Source organism: Vigna angularis, chromosome 10 (genome assembly GCF_016808095.1).
Source record: "Vigna angularis cultivar LongXiaoDou No.4 chromosome 10, ASM1680809v1, whole genome shotgun sequence".
NCBI lineage: Eukaryota > Viridiplantae > Streptophyta > Magnoliopsida > Fabales > Fabaceae > Vigna > Vigna angularis.
In genome coordinates, this window is record NC_068979.1 from 5,045,105 (window position 1) to 5,066,448 (window position 21,344).

At 33.1% G+C, this 21,344-nt stretch overlaps 4 protein-coding genes across 12 annotated transcripts; 2 read left to right on the forward strand and 2 right to left on the reverse strand.

Moving 5' to 3' along the window:
* Positions 1-1,348: 1,348 nt before the first annotated feature.
* Positions 1,349-3,936, forward strand: LOC108335818 (protein CONSERVED IN THE GREEN LINEAGE AND DIATOMS 27, chloroplastic). The gene is made up of 7 exons (XM_017571992.2): positions 1,349-1,870; positions 2,108-2,260; positions 2,427-2,504; positions 2,796-2,891; positions 3,303-3,338; positions 3,454-3,629; positions 3,711-3,936. Exons 1-7 carry the CDS (start codon positions 1,640-1,642, stop codon positions 3,871-3,873), a joined length of 933 nt encoding a protein of 310 aa, XP_017427481.1. The 5' UTR covers positions 1,349-1,639; the 3' UTR covers positions 3,874-3,936.
* A 199-nt stretch (positions 3,937-4,135) lies between these two features.
* LOC108335817 (uncharacterized) lies at positions 4,136-9,348 on the reverse strand. 9 transcript variants are annotated; one of them, XR_008245583.1, is made up of 7 exons: positions 8,881-9,346; positions 7,111-8,010; positions 6,548-6,633; positions 5,815-5,955; positions 4,844-5,006; positions 4,641-4,754; positions 4,136-4,563 (listed from the first exon to the last, which is right to left on the reverse strand). XR_008245583.1 is itself a non-coding variant. In XM_052869269.1 (7 exons), exons 1-6 carry the CDS (start codon positions 9,229-9,231, stop codon positions 4,844-4,846), a joined length of 1,575 nt encoding a protein of 524 aa, XP_052725229.1. In that variant the 5' UTR covers positions 9,232-9,348; the 3' UTR covers positions 4,136-4,754. The 9 variants fall into 9 exon arrangements, 5 of the variants coding, with proteins under 5 accessions (XP_052725229.1, XP_052725227.1, XP_052725226.1 ...); XM_052869269.1 differs by having other exon boundaries at positions 4,136-4,754; positions 7,111-7,501; positions 7,568-8,010; positions 8,881-9,348; XM_052869267.1 differs by lacking the exon at positions 4,641-4,754.
* A 2,543-nt stretch (positions 9,349-11,891) lies between these two features.
* Positions 11,892-14,306, reverse strand: LOC108335428 (subtilisin-like protease SBT1.7). The gene has a single exon (XM_017571445.1). The coding sequence runs from the start codon at positions 14,244-14,246 to the stop codon at positions 11,949-11,951; it is 2,298 nt and encodes a 765-aa protein (XP_017426934.1). The 5' UTR covers positions 14,247-14,306; the 3' UTR covers positions 11,892-11,948.
* A 3,996-nt stretch (positions 14,307-18,302) lies between these two features.
* On the forward strand, positions 18,303-19,430 carry LOC108334779 (uncharacterized). Its single transcript, XM_052869482.1, has one exon. It carries the CDS (start codon positions 18,303-18,305, stop codon positions 19,428-19,430), a length of 1,128 nt encoding a protein of 375 aa, XP_052725442.1.
* The last annotated feature ends 1,914 nt before the right edge of the window (positions 19,431-21,344 follow it).

Below are 21,344 nucleotides of genomic sequence, written 5' to 3' on the forward strand. Positions count from 1 at the left end.
CTTTCATGATAATTAAATAATTGGTTAAACCCCTTTAGTTGTCCCTATTTACGCGGGTATTTCCCAGTTCGATCCCCGTTTTTTTAGAATCCCCAATTAAGTACTAAAAAGTGCTGATTTGAATTAATTGGACCCCTACCGTTAAATTAGCTTAACAAGGTTAAGTTTTTTTATGAGCTGGAACGTTGGCGTGACCAGTTTTTTAAAACCATTGACACATCACTCTGCCATGTCAACCGCACAAACCCCAGATTGCAACAACATAAACGAAAAAGGAAAATAAAATCCCAAATTGAAAAAATCGAACGCAATCACAGAAATCTCTAACAAGCGACAACCATCAGAGTCTTCTTTTTCGCACAACAAACCAATCTGCATCAATGAACTATAATCCAGGAAAAGACTCAAAACCCAGTTCGAAAACCCTAACCCCAAATTGCAAAAATCGAACGCAATCACAAAAATTCCTAACAAGCGACAACCGCCAGGGTGTTCTTTTTCGCATAACAAACCAATCTGCATCAATGAACTAGAATCCAAAAAAAGACTCAAAACCCAGTTGAGAACCCTAGCCCCTAATTTGCAAAAATAAATTGCAAGCACAGAACCCTGAAACGTGAATCAAAACACAGAGAAAACCTAAAACTCCCTCCCTAACCACAAAACGCATACTCCAAGAAGAAACAGAACAAAGAAAAGGAAGGGAGTCTCCCTCTTGTGACGCGGCTTTAACCAGAACGAAGGAAGAGGAGGAGACTATGTCCGAAAAAGAACCCAAAGCTGGGTTTTGTTCGAGAAACAAGAACAAACGATAATGGGAAAAAACAAGTATAAGTAGGATTCTGCAGAAAATTTTTCTTTTGGAAAGAAATAAATTAAAATAAATTAAAATGGGTTTGTGCTATTGGGGAAGATGATTCTGACGTGACAGAGTGATGTGTCAATGGTTTTAAAAAACTGGTCATGTTAACATTCCAGCTAATAAAAAATTTAACCTCATTAAATCAATTTAACGACAGGAGTCCAATTGATTCAAATTAACACTTTTTAAGACTCAATTGGAGATTCTAAAAAACGGGAATCAAACTGGAAAATACTCACAGAGGGAGAATTTAAGTGGTTTAACCGTAAATAATTATATGCCTACTAGACAGTGAAAAATATACAAATTTTTAGAACTCCCGCTTTATTTGGCCAGGCTGATGATACTGATGGTGGATGTGCCGTCGTTTTGCCAAATTGGTCATGCTTGTTCTCACTGCGTGCAGGCAACAGAAACAAATACGAATTTGCGTGCAAGGGAACCGCGGCCACGTTGCTCCCTTGGCGTTTCTAGAGACCACAAAAATATAAAAGCATGAAATGCATTTGGTTCGGATAATCTAAGTCCCATGGGTGTTAACCGCATGAGATGGACGGTACCCAAGAAGCCCACGTGGACAAGAAGCTTGTCCACATAACAAAGAGGTTGGCTAGGGCCACATAGGGTCTCTCACTCATCTTTCAAAATCTGGAAAATACAGTCTTTAACTTCTTGTTCTCCTCCTCCACGTAAATCAGTGATCATAATAGCTTATTCTTCTTCCTCCTCCTCCTCCACTGTTCTGCAGCGCTGGTGATAGCTTACACTCAGCCAATAATGATTAGACTAAATCTCTACTGTTCATTAATTCCAAGTGCAAGACAAGCCAGACCAGGCAGCAGCTATGGCTCGTTGATCATCCATAATCACAAAGCTTCAAAATTTCCTCATCGGATTTCAATCAAGGCTAAGGCCATCAAAGATGAGATGGATGGAGAAACAAGCGGATCTTCAGGACGTAGCTGGGATCCTGGGTTGGAAATTGAGGTCCCTTTTGAGCAGAGACCGGTAGGTGTAAACTGCCCAATGATAGCAATGAGTGTTTTCTTTAGATGATCTTCAAAATCAACAGATTTAGCATGGTATAATGTCAGTTCATGAATTTTATGGCCGAATCTAACTAGTTAGTTAGATAAGGTCATGGGATGGGATTAAAATTAATTATTATTAGCGTTATTGTTTCAGTAAAGCTCATTTCATTTCTTCTGAGCTATGTTTGCTAACCTTGATTTTGCTGTGTGATAGGTAAATGAGTACTCATCTCTGAAGGATGGAGTATTGTACTCTTGGGGGGAACTGGGTCCGGGGTCGTTCTTCCTTCGCCTGGGAGGTCTTTGGTTGGCAGTGTTTACAGTTCTTGGAGGGCCAATTGCGGCTGCAAGCTTTAATCCTTCTAGAGTAAGGAAGATAAAATATGTGCATGTAATTGGGTATCAAATCAAGTAAACACAAAGATGTTTTGATGTATGGACAAGGATACCTGCCAGCTGCACACAAACAAAAACATTTATAAAGTGGCTAATAAAAATTCCTCTGACTTGCATCAACTGTCAAAATCTTGCAGGAGCCTCTAAGATTTATACTAGCTGCTGGAACAGGAACGCTCTTCATTGTGTCTTTGATCGTCTTGAGGATTTATTTGGTGCGTTCTACTACTCTTTTTGTTTTTCATGTCACAATCACTTCAGTACTGGGGAACGGGAGATGACGGTGAGGCAGACAGAGATTTCAAAACGAATTTACTATTCTGTGTAGTCTTCATGCATGGTGTTTGTATAGTTGCCAAGTGCACAACATAATGAGGTTTTCAACTGAATGTAATCTGTTTGTCATTCACACTAACTATACCTTATGATTAAATGACTGGGATATGGCCTCAGCACCTTCACCGTTAAATAACTGTTGCAATTAAGATAATTGAATAACAATGCAGGGTTGGAGTTATGTTGGTGATAGACTTCTATCAGCGGTCATCCCTTATGAAGAAAGTGGATGGTATGACGGGCAGATGTGGGTCAAGCCGCCCGAGGTTAGCCTCTTTTACACATTCTTACTGTACCTAAGAACGGAACAAAAGTACCAAAGGCTATAGAGTCAGTGCGCTATATACATTGAAACCGACAAATTGATGATTTTACTTACAGCAGGATTTGTCAGGTAGGAACAAGGATAAAATTTTATCAACTACTGGCCTTTTAAGAGAAAAAAAGTGGGGACATTGGTAAATTCGAATAACTAATAGGTTAGCAACTGTATTTGCCTCTCAAAATTGTAAGAGACACTTCCTGATTAAGCATTAAATAGAAAAAGGTTTGTTCAGAAATAGTGAATATGAAGGTTATAGAATAAAGCGTAGCTGAAATGTGCTATTAAACATTACTACTACTCAGTGACATACTTATTTCAGGCTATATAATCTGAAAACTGAGTTTATTTGCAGATCCTAGCTCGTGATAGATTGTTGGGCTCTTACAAGGTACGGAACATCACAGCATTGCTTGAATTCAGAACAATTTTGGATACAGACTAGAAGAGCAGTATGTTAATTTCGATTTCTTGCAGCATAATTGACGTATATTTCATGTTCCCAGGTTAAACCAGTCGTTAAATTGCTGAAGCAAACTCTAGTTGGGACAGGAGCATTGCTTGTCACAGGAGTTATGCTATTTATATTTGCTACACCGGTGGAGAATTTTCTTCGAACTACCTTTTCCACGGAAGAAATTAAACAAACCGTTCCCAAGGTTAACACAAAGCTCAACCTGAGGTAAGAGAAGACACAAAGATCCTTTACTATCTTCCAGAGTTTGTCCACAATGTGATTGCAATTTTTTAATGCATATTGTAGAAAAGAGGAGTTGCTTAAATTGCCAGTGGAGGTGATAACTGATGATGATCTAGCAGCAGCAGCTGCTGAGGCTGCTGATGGAAGACCTGTCTATTGTAGGGATAGGTATTATCGAGCATTAGCAGGAGGACAATACTGCAAATGGGATGATCTGGTCAAATAAAGGATAAAGAAAAGCATATGTAGTCAATTTCATTTAGTAAAAGCAGTTTGCAATTTGTGGTGACTCAATGGTCCAAGGCGTATTCTATTAGTAGAGAAAACCGTTTAAGTCATTCAAAGCAAAGCCAAAGCCGGAAATAGAGAGTGAAGAAACGTACGATCAAACCTAACAATAACAGGACAATATAAACTACATGTCATGGCAGTCATTTTTTGTATATAAATCCAGAGAGAAGAACAACAAATTTAAGAGGGCAGGAATATAAAGAAGAAAAACTTTCTTAAAATATATACACTTATACAAGTAGACAACCGTAAGTTCCACATGCCTACAGGGACAATTCTATGTAAGCAGAAATTGTATTTTATATACCAGGAGATATGATGGCGAAGTAAATTCCAGAAAACCGTCCGACTTCATGACCTTTCCAATAAGGGGATGAAACTCATTGTGCAGTGAAACAACTAGCTTCCATAACACTGAGCAAGATAAAGAATCTTTGTCTAACAACGCATAAAGGCAACTGCAGATTTGTGTTGTACGCATAGAAATGCACGAAGTATATCCGTGAACCTTCGGATTGCATAACATTTCTGAGACAAGTAGCGCAAGAGAATATTTTTGACAAAATCAATGTTGCTTCAAATAGCCTCAGACATGATAAAAAGTTGAAGTGACTCCAGCCAATCCCTGGCCAAGTGAATTGACTTCAGTATTTACCCAATATATCCATCACTAGGCAAATGAAAAGTTGAATCTCCTCTAACCAAGTCATAGAACTACTTGAGGCTTGTAATGAGTTTTCCTTTCAGTAGTTACAGAGCATTCCATCCAAGAATCTTGTAAATATAAATTGACAGCAATATCTTCTTCCAAAATCACTAAATAGAGATTATTAAGTGATTGCTGATCATTCAAAATTGTTCTAGCAAGGACACAATCAATTTGTTAACATTGTCAAGATACATACCTATTGAATAAGTTTCTTGCACCAATGAATAACTCGAAACATTTGTGCTCCAACAACATTCCTAAATGATTTCTTGCTTGCTTTAGCGTATTCAAGATCAAGTGTCCGATATGCAAGAGCAAACAAATACATTGCTGGATGAAGTCTTCTGCAGGTTGTAGTACTGGTACAGTCAGTATACTTGACAGGTAAATACTCGGGTTGGATCTTCGGGAGATAGTTTCTAAAATGTTAATTACCTTCTACCACTTTTAAATGTCCAAAATGGAAGACACTAGTTTAAAAAGGAGATATTTGATTCCTACTGGCAGAAAAAGTTAACTAAAAGTTTTCAGAATTGATTATGCGGAGCATAGCTGAAGTTGTTATATAACAGGTTTATACTTCTTAACAACTTGTCTTTTATATAAATGGTGACAAGATAATTCTTGTTAAAAAACATATATGAAATGTGGTCGTGGTGCTGACCACTTTATCAAGCCAAAATGCATGTCAAACAGACTTCAATAAGTTCAAAAAAAGTTTAAACAAAACACATACGAAGTGCACATTCTAAAAAGCAAATGTCAACCTTTTGTCTGTGATCATTAGAAATTTTCCCCAAGATCCATAGAATTATGTATGTATACTTTTATTCTATAATAATGATCTGGGATTTGTTTTGTAAACTTCTTCATAAACATTTCTAAAAAAATAAAAATGAGAAAAAAAAGTGAAATGATTTTTTCCATATGTTAAATATTATTTTATGCGTAAACTAATTGTAAGAATTATTTTTAACTCATACATACACTAATGTTTACTTATGGAAATGTTTGCTTTATATTTCCTTCTTATTTTCCTCTCCTAAAAGTGTTTATAAGGAAATTTACTCAGACATATCCTTGATACCATATGTTTTAAAAGGAAAATTTTTTGTTACTAACATTAAATAAATTTTCATGAAGTTAAAATAGAAGAAATTAACTTACATGTCAGCTTGCATGTTATAGTCCAAGCCATCCCAAAACCTTTGTGATGGCTTTGTACGACCGTGCTTATCTTTGCCATATGTCTCAACGTACCAACCCCCTATGTCATGGAAACCACAGCGAGGTTCAAATAGCCAAAATCTGTATAATGATGAAATTAAAATTATTAAAATGTATTATAAACAGTAATGAGAGAGCAGTAAACAATCTCCATCTTCATAAATAACAAGTTGAGGCATCACGGAAAGTTTCCATAATCTTGAGACACAGCAATTAGTTTAACTTTGCAGTTAGAAGCAGTTCCGGTTATACAGAAAGACTTCTGAGTAATAAATCCACAAACCACTATTATTCCATCAATTCTGGGTTTTTTCCCGAGGAGGTGTACAAATACTATTTTTCTAGATAATTGGAAGTTAACTAACCCAATGGCCAAATTGCTTCAATGCTTAGCTTAACACTTGGAGAACTGTGGGGGTGGGTGGGGGGCGAGAGACATGGGAAGGGAAGACTGGTGAACATGAAAGACCATAAGTTCTGACAAAGAAATTAACACGGAATTTGTTTCCTTATTTACAAGGAAACAATCCAATGTTCACCCAAACAAAAGACAAACAAATTATCAAATGATAAAAGAGCAGACAGCATCGGGGTATACGCATTAATGAGCCCCAAAGAGATTGTTGTGCCAAACTCAAACATCAATACAATTAGAGAGATGTCAGAGCTTTACTTGCTTGGTGGTAAATGTGCTCTAGTGCATCTACACTCGCAAACTGAAACTTTCTCACCCACCTGATACCAGTGCATATGCTTCACCTGAACATTTTATCATAACATGACATAATTGTAAGCATCTAGCTATATAAAGTTAAATGAATAAGTTTCTAGCAAGATCACGAAACGCAAACCATGTTTCTTATATTCGAAAATATTAGAAATAAAAACAAACAAGACTTAGTACTAATGCAAAAGTAAAATTTCCATCTAGATTGTTAGAATCAATCTATTATTATAATAGTCAGTAAATATTATGGATTTCATCATTGTAAGTATTCTGATTGATTAGATTAGACAGTAAATATTTTATAAATTGGGTAATCAACCTTTATTGTGTTTATATTGTGATGGGAACCTCTCCTGATTCCTTTTTGTAGTTGTAATCTGCCATTATGGCATACTATTTCTCTTTTTATATAAGACAGACTGTACTGTTTGACTGAAGTAAGAAAGAAATATCTCCCCAAAGAGGCTAATGTTAAAGCATCAAGACCATGGGTAAGCAACATTACATACCATCAATGTTCTATGCTTCATAATCGCATGGGTCTTTGTGCCCTTGTCATTGTAAACATAACAACAACCTTCATCCGGACTGCTCCCAAGTCCAGATATAGTTCCCAAATGAATTCTTCTTCCAACTGCACCATTTGCTAGGTAGCCTTTCCAAAAATCACTCATGATATGTTTGGGATCTTCATATAAGTTAAGGAACACTTGAATGTGATCTTCAGTATCTTCTGTCTGCATTACATCAGAACAGCATCTAGGTAGGGTCCTAGATGCTGTAGCAACAACTCTTCCTGATATGTGCAATTCAAGATGTCTATATGCATCTGATACAATACTTGAAGTTTTAGAGCCGAGACCTTGATAGGCTTCAAAATCATCTGATCTTTCTGCTTTCCTGTAGTCATTCACATTTGTTACAGATTGACATGGGCCTGAATGGAAGGATCTAAAAGATGCTAACATTTCATTGCTAATTGTTGATATCTCTGGAACCTTGTTGGCTAGGCAAACCATTCCGAAAAGATCACGACCTGAAACTAAGTGCAAAACCTCAGGAGTTTCATAAGAAGACCTCTCCTCTGCCTCAAAGCAGTCAGGAAGAAATTCCATGGGCATAGAATCAATTTCAGGACCATAGTATGCTGCATGAATAGCTGAATAAAAATCTCTCTCAAGTACATCAAAATAGCCTGTTCCATCTACCACCCTCTTTTCTGACAAAATATTATTTATAGTTAATCTGTACCATTTTAACCATTCAACAACTTCCATCTCCTTTAACGTAGTAGCTTGTGATTTGTAAATATACAATTTTGAACCCTGTTCAGAATGCTTTTGCATAAGCTTTTTCTGAGACAACAGGTACATGTCATAATGGGCTCTCTTTTGAGAATCTGAAAGAATCTGCAATGCATCATAGACAATCAGTATTCCCTGTGATGTAACCAAGGTAAAACCTAATTCTAGACTCTAGTTACCCACACAAACTCAATTTATATTCTGTAAAATTCCAGAAGTTAAAATCATGAAGTACGTGGTCATTTTGCCAATAGGATGAACACATTGTAGGCAACAAATCAGCAAAAAGCACCAACAGAATATGCATTAGACCGTATAACATTTCCGAAATTGAAGAAAAAAATACACACAATCAGTTTGTCTCACTATTAACTTGGCCCGTGTTCCGGTCAAGCAGCCAATGCGTACAAGAACAATATAGTAATTGAACACCAGAATGGCAGGAGCAGATCTATCAAATTGATGCTATTTATTCAAACATTGATCAACAAGACAGCCATTAAGCAACTTCCCGTCTGATTTTTCATTTGATTGAACTATTGGATGCCAAAAATCCTTCAAGAGCAAGCGACAGTTGTTCACATTATTCATATCAGTATCCAGGGGAGTTTCTAATAACTCATTGCATCAATTTGACAATTTTTTCTGTGATCAAGAGCTAACTAAACAGATGCAATGGAGAAACAAAATAACTGTCAAAACGTTATTACGAGTATGTTATTTCTCAATTTCACATGCATTTAGTTATCAACTTCGTACTCAGGATATTCAAACAACTAATTATTCAGCCCACTAAACACCACCTTCAAGGAAATATCCCCTCAACATAATTATAGGGCATTCTTCTACAAGCCAAGCATGGTTGATTCGTTTGTATTCAAGCTCTAATAAAATCACCTCTACACCTTCGATTGAGGCTATAGTCATGAAAGACGCTAATCATAATTCATATGCCTGAGCATGATTTGCACAAACCTCATAAGCAGCCAGAATTTGCACAAATCGTCGAGACACACTGGAATCACTGCTTGACCCAGCGAGGTCTGGGTGAGTTTCTTTGGCCAATTTTCGAAACGATGCTTTAATTTCGGTGAAGGAACTGGTCTCAGACACTCCTAACAGCTCGTAGGCGTTCTCTACGGGAAAATCTGTCCAAGCTGATTCAGAAGTGCTACTGAAGTCATGTTCTCTGCAACACCGACACAGAAAAGCGACGTCGTATAGCGTTGAAATTATGCTGTTCGGTATAATTGACGTACAGAATTTTGGCCTCCGATTATTCATTCCGACGACTGCGTTGTATCCGGCACCGGCGAGATAAACCATGATTGTCCCTCTTTTTTCTGTTATTATATTGTTATAATTATTATTGTAATTAAAAGAAAAGAAAAAGAATGTGTAATTCCAGAACTCCGCATAGCAACAGCTTCAGAAGCGAGTGGTGTGAAACCACCTAATTTATTGTAGTATTATAACTCAAGGTAAATTTCAAGATTTCTTATTTTTTTCTTTTAAGAGGATACCACTATATCATATATGTTAATTTAGGATGATGCGTTATATTTATAGTAGTTTTAACGTATAAATATTTTGAGGTCTTTTATACCATGTCTCATGTTGAGGTGATCGTATTCATATTGGGGTAAAGATTCATTCAATTTAAATTTGTTTAAGAAATTGCTCTTTATAATATTATTACTTATTTTTTTTAATGATTAATTCTCATATGAACTTAATGACAAAACAATTAATTATTACTTATAATAGTTAATAAAAGTTAACTTTAAAATAATGAGTAAGTTTTATTTGATTTAAATATATATAATTAATTAAATTAATCATTTTTTAAAAAAGAGATTTAAAATTCCTCTTAGATTCTTGTAAGGAAATTTGTTTAAAGACATTTCAAAGGAGTTTTTTTTATATAGTAAATATATTTTTTTCATTTTTAATCTTTGAAATTCTATATATTACAATTTTTTTTATATATGAATACTTTAAAAAAAGTTAACAGATTATTTGTTATTGAAATCGATTTAAATGAGTATGCTATGGATGAAAAATTTTATATATAAAATTTCTTATATAAAAAACCTTCGTCTTGACACTATTTTAGACAAGTTTATTTTGTTGTAATAAAAAGGTTATTATTATAAAATGATAGTATAAAAAATCATCATTAAAATAATCGTTATTGAAAATGTTTTGGTTAAAAAGAGAATAAAATAATAAGGGAAGTGAAGATGGGAGGAATCTAAACCTGAATTTAAATATATAGAAATAGAAAAATTAATAAAAAAACTTCTTTTTTAAAGATTTTTTTTATAGCAGTGACATCATTCACTTATACAAATTGAACTCATAACTTATTCTAGTTTTGTCTTTCCATTAATTTTTTTAATTCTAAACTCTAAATTCTAACTCTGAATCCTATTATACATAAAAGAAAAAGAGAAATTAAAATAAAAGTCTAAATTTGAAATATCTAAGTGGTAGCATACAAAAAATTATAACTAAATATTTTTTTATAAATTTAAAAAATACATAGTTTTAAGCGTACTAAGCAATGTTTGTTAAGATGATATAAATTATATTCAAAAGCAGTAAAACAATTTATCTTAAATTAATTACATTAAATTATATATAAATTTAACCACAATTAAAATGGTATAAAAACTTTCGGATTATATTATATATATGTATATATATATATATATATATATATATATGTATATATATATATATATATATATTAATAATCTTTTAAAAGTGTATTAAATTTTAGTTGATAAAAAAGTTTCTTATTCATAAAAAAAAATATTTTTATTGAATTATTTTAATAATTTTTATTTTTAATTTAAATTAAAAAAAGTAAAAAATTATTCAAATATTCTTAACTTTAAAAATTTAGAATATGTAATATATATATATATATATATATATATATATATATATATATATATATATATATATATATAATATAATATAATATATATATATATATATGTGTGTGTAAAAAGATATTTTTTGTAAACTAAAATTTTAGTATACGGTTACCTAAGTTAATAAACCTGTATATATATATTATATTATATTTTTTATTTTATATTTCTTATTCGGATCCTAAAAATTGGTTCTAACATTCTATGATTGAATTATTTAAGAGAAACTAACAAAACGGAAATTGTTTTTGTTAAAATATTCAAACACACACACAAGGGAATCAATAAAGTGAGGGTTTTCCGGACCTTCGCCACCCCTCTTTACTTGATACAAAGAATATAAAAATTTACATTTTATTGTCGACCGATTTTATAAATAACGGTAAAGATAATTAATTATTTTTTCATCATATACAATCAGGATCATTTATCATTTACTATTACGTTTATGAGAAATATTTTAAAATAAATAATCCAAAACAAATATTAATATTTTATTTTTATTATTTATATGAATTAGTTTTAAGTATATATAGTCAATATTCAAACATAACTTAATAAAAAATTATTAAAATTTATATTTGATTATCAATATATTATATGAGTTACAGTAAAGAAAATCAATTCAATTTTTATTAAATACAATTAGGATCATTTAATTCAACATCATCCAATCACTATAATGGAATTACAATTTCAGTTAAATAGTAAAATTTTCAAGTCCTTTTTATCTTTATAATATATTTTTTCCTCCCTTCTTATTTCATTCAGTTTTTTAAGAAATAAATTTACTTGTTTCTTTATAATTACAATAACACAGTCATCATTATCTCTTATTATATACCCTTAGTCCTTACAATAAGATTAAAAGAGAAATGAGTACAATACAAAACCGTATTGTTGTTTCATTAGAACTATTCTTTTATTGATTTCTGAAAAGATAACTCAAAGAACATATCAAAAGGAATGAAAGAGTAATAATGTGATTGCAGCATTCATATTTATAATGTAATATATAACGTTTTATGCTAATCAAGTCTCACTTTTATCAAACTCAAGAAACTTTAATAAATATCTCTATAGTTTTTATTTAGGTCATCTTTATTCCCAGATAATTGAAATAGGACTTCCGACTATAGTTTTTCCATTTGACCATTCTAAACGTCCAAAACCAACTTGACTTCGTGTTGGCGGATTCGGAGTTGTAAATGTCACCTTGTATGATTTTTTCTCATTTTTGTTGAAACTCAACACGTTTGGCTCAACAGTGATATTCACAGATGGGATATCCAACGTAACCGATGCTTTGTATGTTCCTGCAACCCCCACATTGGTAAGAGTTCGCTCGTGAATAATGATTGCAATGGAGCTTCCTGATACTGGTTTAAACACCACGCCAAACGAAGGGTAATTTAAGCTTGTTACACTGTAGTGCTTCTGTGCATCACAGCTGAACTTTCTCCTTGCCACAGCTTCAATCCTGTCAGGTGTGTAGTTTAATGCACAGAGAAAGTTCAGGTAATCATCGGCTGTTAAATCGTAAACAAGTCCTGGATTAAGCGCGAGAATGGGATTCACATGTCCGGCACCCACGGCAAACGGTGTTGAAGGAGCATTTGTGGCACTGTCTAATAGTTTTTCACCATTGTTGTAAGACGCATAAGCTGTGGTTATAAGCGCAGATCGAATTGCAGCTGGGTTCCAATTTGGATAAACCGATTTAATCAAAGCTGCTATACCACTGGCGTGAGGACATGACATGGATGTTCCTGTGATTATGTTAAAATCCACACGCCTATCATCCTGGTCGAGGTTTGTGGGACCTGCATATTTCGTAAATGCGGCTAATATGTTTGTACCAGGAGCAATGAAATCAGGTTTCAATATTTCTGGTGTGATTGGGTTTGGACCTCGAGCACTATATGCAGAAACAACTGGCGACGGCTTAATTCCAACCTCAGTTCCCTGGAACACGAGTGTAGCTGTTGGATTTTGTGTCTGTTGCAGGTACATCTTAATGGCTTTGGAGGCTTTGAAACCCACTGCAGCTGTTGGCAAAAGATGGGCATCCGCCACCAATTCCTCTCCATCAATTTCTGCATTGGCTAACACCATGCCCAGACCACCAGCAGATTTCACCACAAGCCCTTTCTCCACCCTTGAAATATTTCCACGATCACAGAACACAATTTTTCCCTTAACCTTTTCTGGATCCAAGCTATCTGTCAGACACAACTCTGCACCTACTTTTACGCTTGCATTTCCAGCGTATATGAGTGGCACAAAAGTACGAGGCAGAAAACTACCATCACTGATTGAAACTCCAGAATAGTTCTTTCCATTCCCGAGTTTGACATATACCGGAAAATCACGATCTATTGTGCCAGCTCCCACAGTGATCATCCAAGGTGCTACATTTTGGAGAGTAGAGTTGGTAGGACCATCGTTTCCTGCAGCACATGCAACTACAATCCCTTTCTCCATTGCTGCAAAGGCTCCAATGGCAAGGTTTTCTTCATCATAATCAATTGCTTGTCCTCCGAGTGATGCCGAAATGACATTAACATTATCGGAGATGGCTGCGTCCATTGCCGCCAGTATATCAGAAGCAACACAATTATCTTGCCAACAAACCTTATAGATAGCAACTCTAGCTTGTGGGACCATTCCACGCGCGACCCCAGAAGCATAACCAAATAAGTTCGCATCTTTCACTGTAGAACCTGCAGCTGTGCTTGCAGTGTGGGTGCCATGGCCGTCAGAGTCTCGTGGTGATCTAAACTGCGTTGCATTAAGGGGACCCACTGAGGCCTCGAAGCCTTTCAAGAAGAACCTAGCTCCTATTAGTTTTTTATTGCAATTGGCGGCACTGAAATTCTGACCTGATTCACATTTTCCTTTCCAACTCATAGGAACGGGTCCCAGTTCGACATCGTCAAAACTCTTGCTTTCAGGCCAAACACCAGTGTCGAGGAGTCCAATAATGATGTCACTCGTCGCGTTTGACTCAGGAAACATGTCTTTGATTTTATCAAGCCCAAGAAACTGCGGTGTTCGAGTTGTGAGTGGCTTATATATTTTCTCCGGCAGCACCTTCAGAATCCCGATTTCACTTTTCAACAATCGGGCTTCTTCAGGAGTTAATCTCGTTGAAAATCCATGAATCGCATTGTCATAGTGGTAGAGTATTTCTGCTGAGTCAGATATCGATTTCAAAATGGAGCGATACCAAATTGAATAATGATTTAATATTGTCGGCATTTCAGATTTGGCCACATGAACAATGTAAGTACTCTTTTCATTATCATTTTTTCTCTCAATCGTCGCTAAAGATACATCACAAAGGATCAAAAAGAAAACGAAAGTAGCTGCAGAAACTGGTTTATCAAACGTCTTCATGCTAAACTTACTTTTTTGTGGTGACGCTTTGAGGGGAATATAAAAGAGAAATTGGCTTGAAAGATGACTCCGGAGTAAGAAAATGGGAGAGGGAAATAATTGATTTTGGTTATTAGATCATTAAATTTATAAATTTGATGAGAAAATATAATAACAAACTTCTCAAGAAAGAATGGGATACAAACTATTAACGCACGTAACACCTGTTTTGTTTTCATTCAGTAACCTACGAACAAACATTTTCGTTACCTAATAAATGTTACGCGTTAACTTCGACTCCTTATATAATGAATTTATTTTATAATTAAGAAAATAAAATCAACAAGGAAAAGAAACATATAGTAAATTCACATTTCGAGAGGAAATAATTATGTCTTAAAGGGATTAAAAAAGATGTGTAATATCTTTAAATTTATTTAACATTTAAGAGTTTTAATATTGTTGACGAGATACTTACTGAGGAAACGAAATTAAAACTATTATATCAAATGAATTATTGCACTAAAATGAGAGTTGCTGCCAGCTTTCTTTTTAAACAAGATGCATGTTTAAAATTTACATTATTAAAGGATTAAATTTTATATAATTAAAAAATTAATTAAAAAACATAAATACATATCACAAAAAGTTAATAATTTTAATAGAGTAAAGTAAGATTTTCATAAAAATGATTTTTTGTGTGGAATGTATCTCTTATTAAAGAAAATGTTCATACTATTCTTCTTATATTGAAATAATTATTAAATACATATTAATGAACATGGAAGAGAGAGAAAATGCAAAAGAAATATTGTTGATTTCTGATAAAGAATTATTTTATTTATCATCCAATTAATTTCAATAATCAATTTAAAATGAAATAGAAAATTAATATAAAAAGAAATTAATCTTACTTACTCTTGAAATAAAAGATAAAAATATTTTATTCGTATAAAATAAAAATATATTTAATGGCTTTTAAAGCATTTTAATATTAAAAACCCATATATTAATGATTCAAGAATTACATAATATTAAATAATACTCGCTGAGAGAAAACAGCATATTAAATAAAAAAATACCAGTTCTATTTCCAAAAAAAGATGACCAACAATCATATTTGAATTTAAATTTCCCGTTGACAAAAATTTCCATGATAAATATTTAGGACTTTTAAATCCAAATATTACTGTTGTTAACAAAATATATTAATCATCCAATAATTAAAAATATTAAATAAAAAAATCCTCGTTTATTTTTTGAAAGTTGACCAATAATCCTAGTTGAATTTAAATTAAGTGGAACCATTATTTTTACATAAAATATTTATGATTTTTAAATTCAAATATTAATGTTGTTAATATAATATATTAATGACTAAGGAATTAGAAAATATTAAATAAAAAAGTTTCCAGTTTACATTCAAAGTAGACCAACAATTCTATTTAATTTAAATTGAGCGGAACTAGAATTTTCATATTAAACGAAATTATTTTCAGGAGTTATGTATGAACGACGGTATCTAGGGAACATCCTTAAAGGAGAATGTTATTAAAAATTATTCCTACTTTCATCTTCAGAACTTCTTCTATCAAAAGTATCAATCCTAAACCAAATTTTGGTTTGAATATTTTTTTATAAAATTTAGCTTTTAAATACTGATTTAGTTTATATTTTCGTCGATTTTATTCAATACAAAACTTTTTTTTTTGAAATATATGTGGTTTTTATTTTGCTAAATTATATTTATTTTGATATTTTTATGATATCATGTAATTGTTAACTGAATAATGTATATAGTGATAATGTTTGAATGAATTGTGTGATTTGTTTACATGGTCTGTTATATCATGTGTGAGTTGAAATTAATTGAATTAGTTAAGAATTATTTAAATAAAATCATTTGCTTATGTGTTAATAAAAACGTATGACACGAACAAATTTCAAGTCATATTTAATTCAAGCAAAATCATTGCGCATAAAATGAACATCACTTTCATTAACCACGCCGACATTAATGCACAAACTTTAATCGCGCCACCATCAAATATCCATAACAAAGCTCTGAATCATGAACTGGGAGGCGTAACATGTAAGATTTATAGAAAATAAAAATAAAATATATTTATATTTATTTATATTTTTTATACTAAATAATTATTTATAGTTGTGTATTTGTGTGTTAAAAAGTATTGAATTAGTATATAAAAATTAATTAGAATTGTTTTATTTAGTTTTGAGAAATTCATGAAATATTATATATTGTTGCCTATATTTATCAATAGAAAAGAAGTGGTGTAATGGTTAGTGTTTACTTATGTGTGCTAAAAAATAACCTATAGACATTGTTAATGGTGCTTTAAGGTTTTTTTTTATTGGATTGCACCTCATGGAATGGAGTGGCACATCCCACTTGAAAAATATCTCAAAAGCTATAACAAATATTTTTTTTACTGCGTTAAGTTCAAACTTGCTCATAAAAAACAGTAATCATCAAACTAAATGTATCATCACGAATTTAGACTAGTAGAGATTTATCTTTATTTATCAAACATCACATGCAAACACACGCTCTTAGACATGAATCCAATTAGAAACCATCTCGAGAAAAATAGGTAAAGAGAAACTTTTTCTAAATAGGAATTTGATGGACAAATTATTTTTCTTCTATGTTAGCATTCCTGGGATTAGGACATTATAATTTTGAAAAGAATGAACAAACCACAATAAACCATATAGTTTTTAGGAAATAAAGTTTTAATGTAAAGAGAGGAAGAATTAATTATAGAAAGAGTCCCAGCTTTCCATTTGTTTTTTCATTTAAAGGTTGTTATGATTAGTTTCAAACAAATACCGAATATTTCTCATTCACTTATTATTTTAGTTATCTCTTGATTCAACTAGATATATTCCCATTTCTTTTAATTATTTTTTAATTTTTCTTAAATTAATTATTTTATTTACCTCTCAACAGAAAAAATATATTTATTTATTGAAAGGGTTAGACAATTTTAATGAAATTATTTTAATAAGTATTATATTTATTGCTGTTAGAGTTTTAAGCTGAAATTATTGTGAGAGGGAGAAAATGTCTAATAAGAAACTTACTTATTTATACCTTTCATAAACATTACAATATTAAAAAATCTTTCTACCCGGTACTTACATCTTAGTATACAAAAAATAAAAACTTAAATTAGTTTACTTTATTTCCGATCCTTATTATGTGTTTGTTTTGGAGGAGTGAATTTAAGTGAAAAGATAAATGAAAATACGATTATTTAAATTTAGAAAAAGAAATTAAAAATAAAAATATTTGAAATAAAAGTTTATAAAATTTATTTATTAAAATAAAAATAAATGTTTTAATAAATAAAATTAATAATTACCATTTATCTTTATTATAAAAATTATTTAAAATAAAACATAATTTGTGTAAATTATTATTATTACTATATCATTATTATTGTATTATATATTTAAGATCATTATGTTATTATTATTGTAATAAATATTGTTATTATTATTATGATAATAATTATTATTATATTATACTATTGTTATATTATTATAATAATTATTATTAGGGTTAAATATGTTTTTAGTCCCTGAACTATCAAGCGTTTTTATTTTTCGTCCCTATTTCAAACTTTGCACGATTAGATCCCTGTCCTTAAGGAAACCATTATTTTTGGTCCTCCAATACAAACGGCGTTAAAATTCGGGTGATGTGGCTAACGTATAGGCACGTGGGATGACAGCTATCGTTTGTAACATTTGCCACGTGTGTTTACATTTTAAATTGAAATTGATTAGTGATTAAATGAGCTGACGGAGATAAGGGATTGGATCTTCTTAAGTGAATCAAAGACGAGGGTTGATAACTTTGTTTTATCTTGAACGTGAGTCGCGATTAGGGTTGATAACTTTGTTGCTCCAGTGTTCGTTTGCATTGTGTGTGTCAGGAAGGCGATTCAAAGAAGGTAATTTTGTTATTTTCGTTTATGTTTACTGTCACTCCATTGCTTATTGTGCATTGTGTGAGTAAAATTTGCATTTTACAATGTAGGATTAGCAATGGTTTTTGATTTTTCTCTGCATCACATGGGGAAGTTCGTGAAGAATAAGGGAATAGAATATGTGGGAGGAGAAATACATGTTATAAAAGGAATTGATCCGGACAGGTGGTCTTACTTTGAAGCAGTGGGATATGTTAAAGAATTCAAGTATGATGCAGAGTTCAAGCTATGGTGGAAGGGGGCAAAACAAAAGGCGATGAACAACCTGAGATTACTCAGTGATGACAGGGAAGCACTGTTCTTGGCTAACTATGCAGAGGCAAATAATGATGAGGTTGAAATCTATGTCCAACATGTACAACCTAGTCAGCCAGATGAAGTTAAGTTTTTGTGTTTTGGTGAAGAGGCAGTACAGGAGACGGAGGAAGAGGTAAATATGGAAGAAGAGGTGGAAGATATACATGCATATGTTGTTGAAGAAGATGCTATTGTGGATGAAGAAGTTGGTTATGTTGGTGAAGCACATGCTTATGTGGATGAAGAAGATCATGCAGTGGATAAAGAAGTTGGTTATGTTGGTGAACCACATGCTTATGTGGCTGAAGAAGATGATGCAGTGGATAAAGAAGATGGTTATGTTGGTGAAGCACATGCATATGTGGCTGAAGAAGATGATGTAGTGGATAAAGAAGATGGTTATGTTCGTGAAGCACATGCTTATGTGGCTGAAGAAGATGATACAGTTGATAAAGAAGATGGTTATGTTGGTGAGGTGGAGGGGAATGTGGAAGTAGAAGATGTCCTAATGGATTACGAAGAAGAAGAGGGGAACGTTGAGGACGAATATGTACAGAGGGGTGAGGAAGAGGGCAATGTGGTTGAGGAAGAAGTGATGGAAAATGTGGATGATAGTGAAGATAACAGAATGGAAAATGATGATGATGGGTTTGGGATGGAGGATCAGAGGGTGGAGGAAGAAAGAAGAAATATTAATCCTGTTTTAGAGAGGTGGATTACAATGAAAAAGAGGAAGATCTGCAATGGGAGGATCTGCAACAACTGGAAGGACAAAATCTACAACAAGAAGTGCATCAGGTGGAAGGGGAGGATCTTTATCAACTGCAAGGGGAAGATCTGCATCAACTGCAAGGGGAGGATCTGCAAGAAGAACTGCAACGGCTGCTGAACCATCTGCATCAACCTCACAAGGTCAAAGAACATCACAACTTAGAGGGGCTGCACATATGCGTCAAGGGGGAAGAAGAACATCCTCAAGATTGGCTGCACAATTTCTAGGGTCTCAAGCCAGTTGCAATTGACATCCACAGACTTTTTTTAATGCTATAATGCTTTTACTGGTTGGGACCCACTTCGGGAGACCATTTGTAATGGGCACAGTATTTTTTGGACAACTTGTTTGTCATATAGTGTACCACATCCAATGTTAATTAAAGTACTAGGGGACCACTTCTTGTGTTAATTAAACTGCTCGGGGACCACTTCTGTAATTTCTTGTGTTGTTTTGTTGAATGCAATGCCTTAACTTGGATGACATTTTACTCTTCATTGTCCCCTGTCCATTTCAGTCATTGTGCTTTAAATTACTTGTTGGATTAGTTTTTTTCAAAGCAGTAGGGTGTTGGCATCTCATAATAATCTTGCAAGATTGATGTTATAAGTCAAAAACCTTATCAGGTTCAACACTGGTGCTTTCTGCTGTCACATTGTGCTTTCTGATGTTATAAGTATTTTTGTCACATTTTTATATAAACCATCCACATCCAATGATACTTGGTCATTCTTTATAATGCTTTTACTGGTTCAAGACTTCATTCACATGTCTTGGCAACTTCATTTTTATAATGGTTTTACTGGTTCAAGACTTCATTTTTATAATGCTTTTACTGGTTCAATTACGCATACCACTATAATGCTTTTACTAGTTGACATTTTGGGTGTAACTGATTTTTATAAACTATGCTATAAAACTCTTTGATTTAAAATAACAACTATAATCACATAACAGAAATGCACATAACACAACGTAATCACGTATGATGTCCACATTTTATTCAATTTAAAACTTGAAAGTACATCCACAACACAACATTACCAATCTAATTACAATTTATCTTCAGCACAAACATAAAACAAAACATCACTGTTAATGCCCATAATGACAATACAAACAAGACCAATATCATTTTGAACTTTTTTCTCTCTTGCTCTAATTTCCTCTTCAACTTGTCCTTTTTCTTCCTTAGATCCAACACAACATTTTCAATACAGCCTTCAACTTCTTCACTCCTCCTTTGTAAGCTTCCTTCAATTTTCGAGTCTCCTTCATCAACCCATTCAAAGTAGTTACAACTTGAATTACTCTGCAAAAGAAATTACAAATCACGAATACAAACTTCATCACAATAAGTAAAACATTTTCTCACTTACTGCCCAATTTCTACATCTATAAAACAGTCTCCCTTTGTTCTTCAATGTAGTTGCCTTCAACAGCAACAATCTTTCCCCACAACCACAATTTCTTGCAGCTAAGTCAGAGGAGGATCCACATGTTTGGGACATTCCAGAACCAATACTCCTTCGCGTGCAACCATTTCCTCCTCTGTCAGCTTCCATTTCCCTGATACAGTAATTTCCAAAGTAAATCAACTTCGACTACTCCCAACAAAAACCCTATATCCCAAATCCATCCATTCAGACGAAACGAAAGACGAAAATCAACTTACGTGACCATTTACACCAATGTTGAAGAAGATGAAATCCAACCTTTTGCGGTTCACCGAAACCTTCTTCCCAGCTGAAATTATGTGCTTATCAACCCTCGTCTTTGATTCACTTAAGAAGATCCAATCCCTTATCTCCGTCAGCTCATTTAATCACTAATCAATTTCAATTTAAAATGTAAACACACGTGGCAAATGTTACAAACGATAGCTGTCATCCCACGTGCCTATACGTTAGCCACATCACCCGAATTTTAACGCCGTTTGTATTGGAGGACCAAAAATAATGGTTTCCTTAAGGACAGGGATCTAATCGTGCAAAGTTTGAAATAGGGACGAAAAATAAAAACGCTTGATAG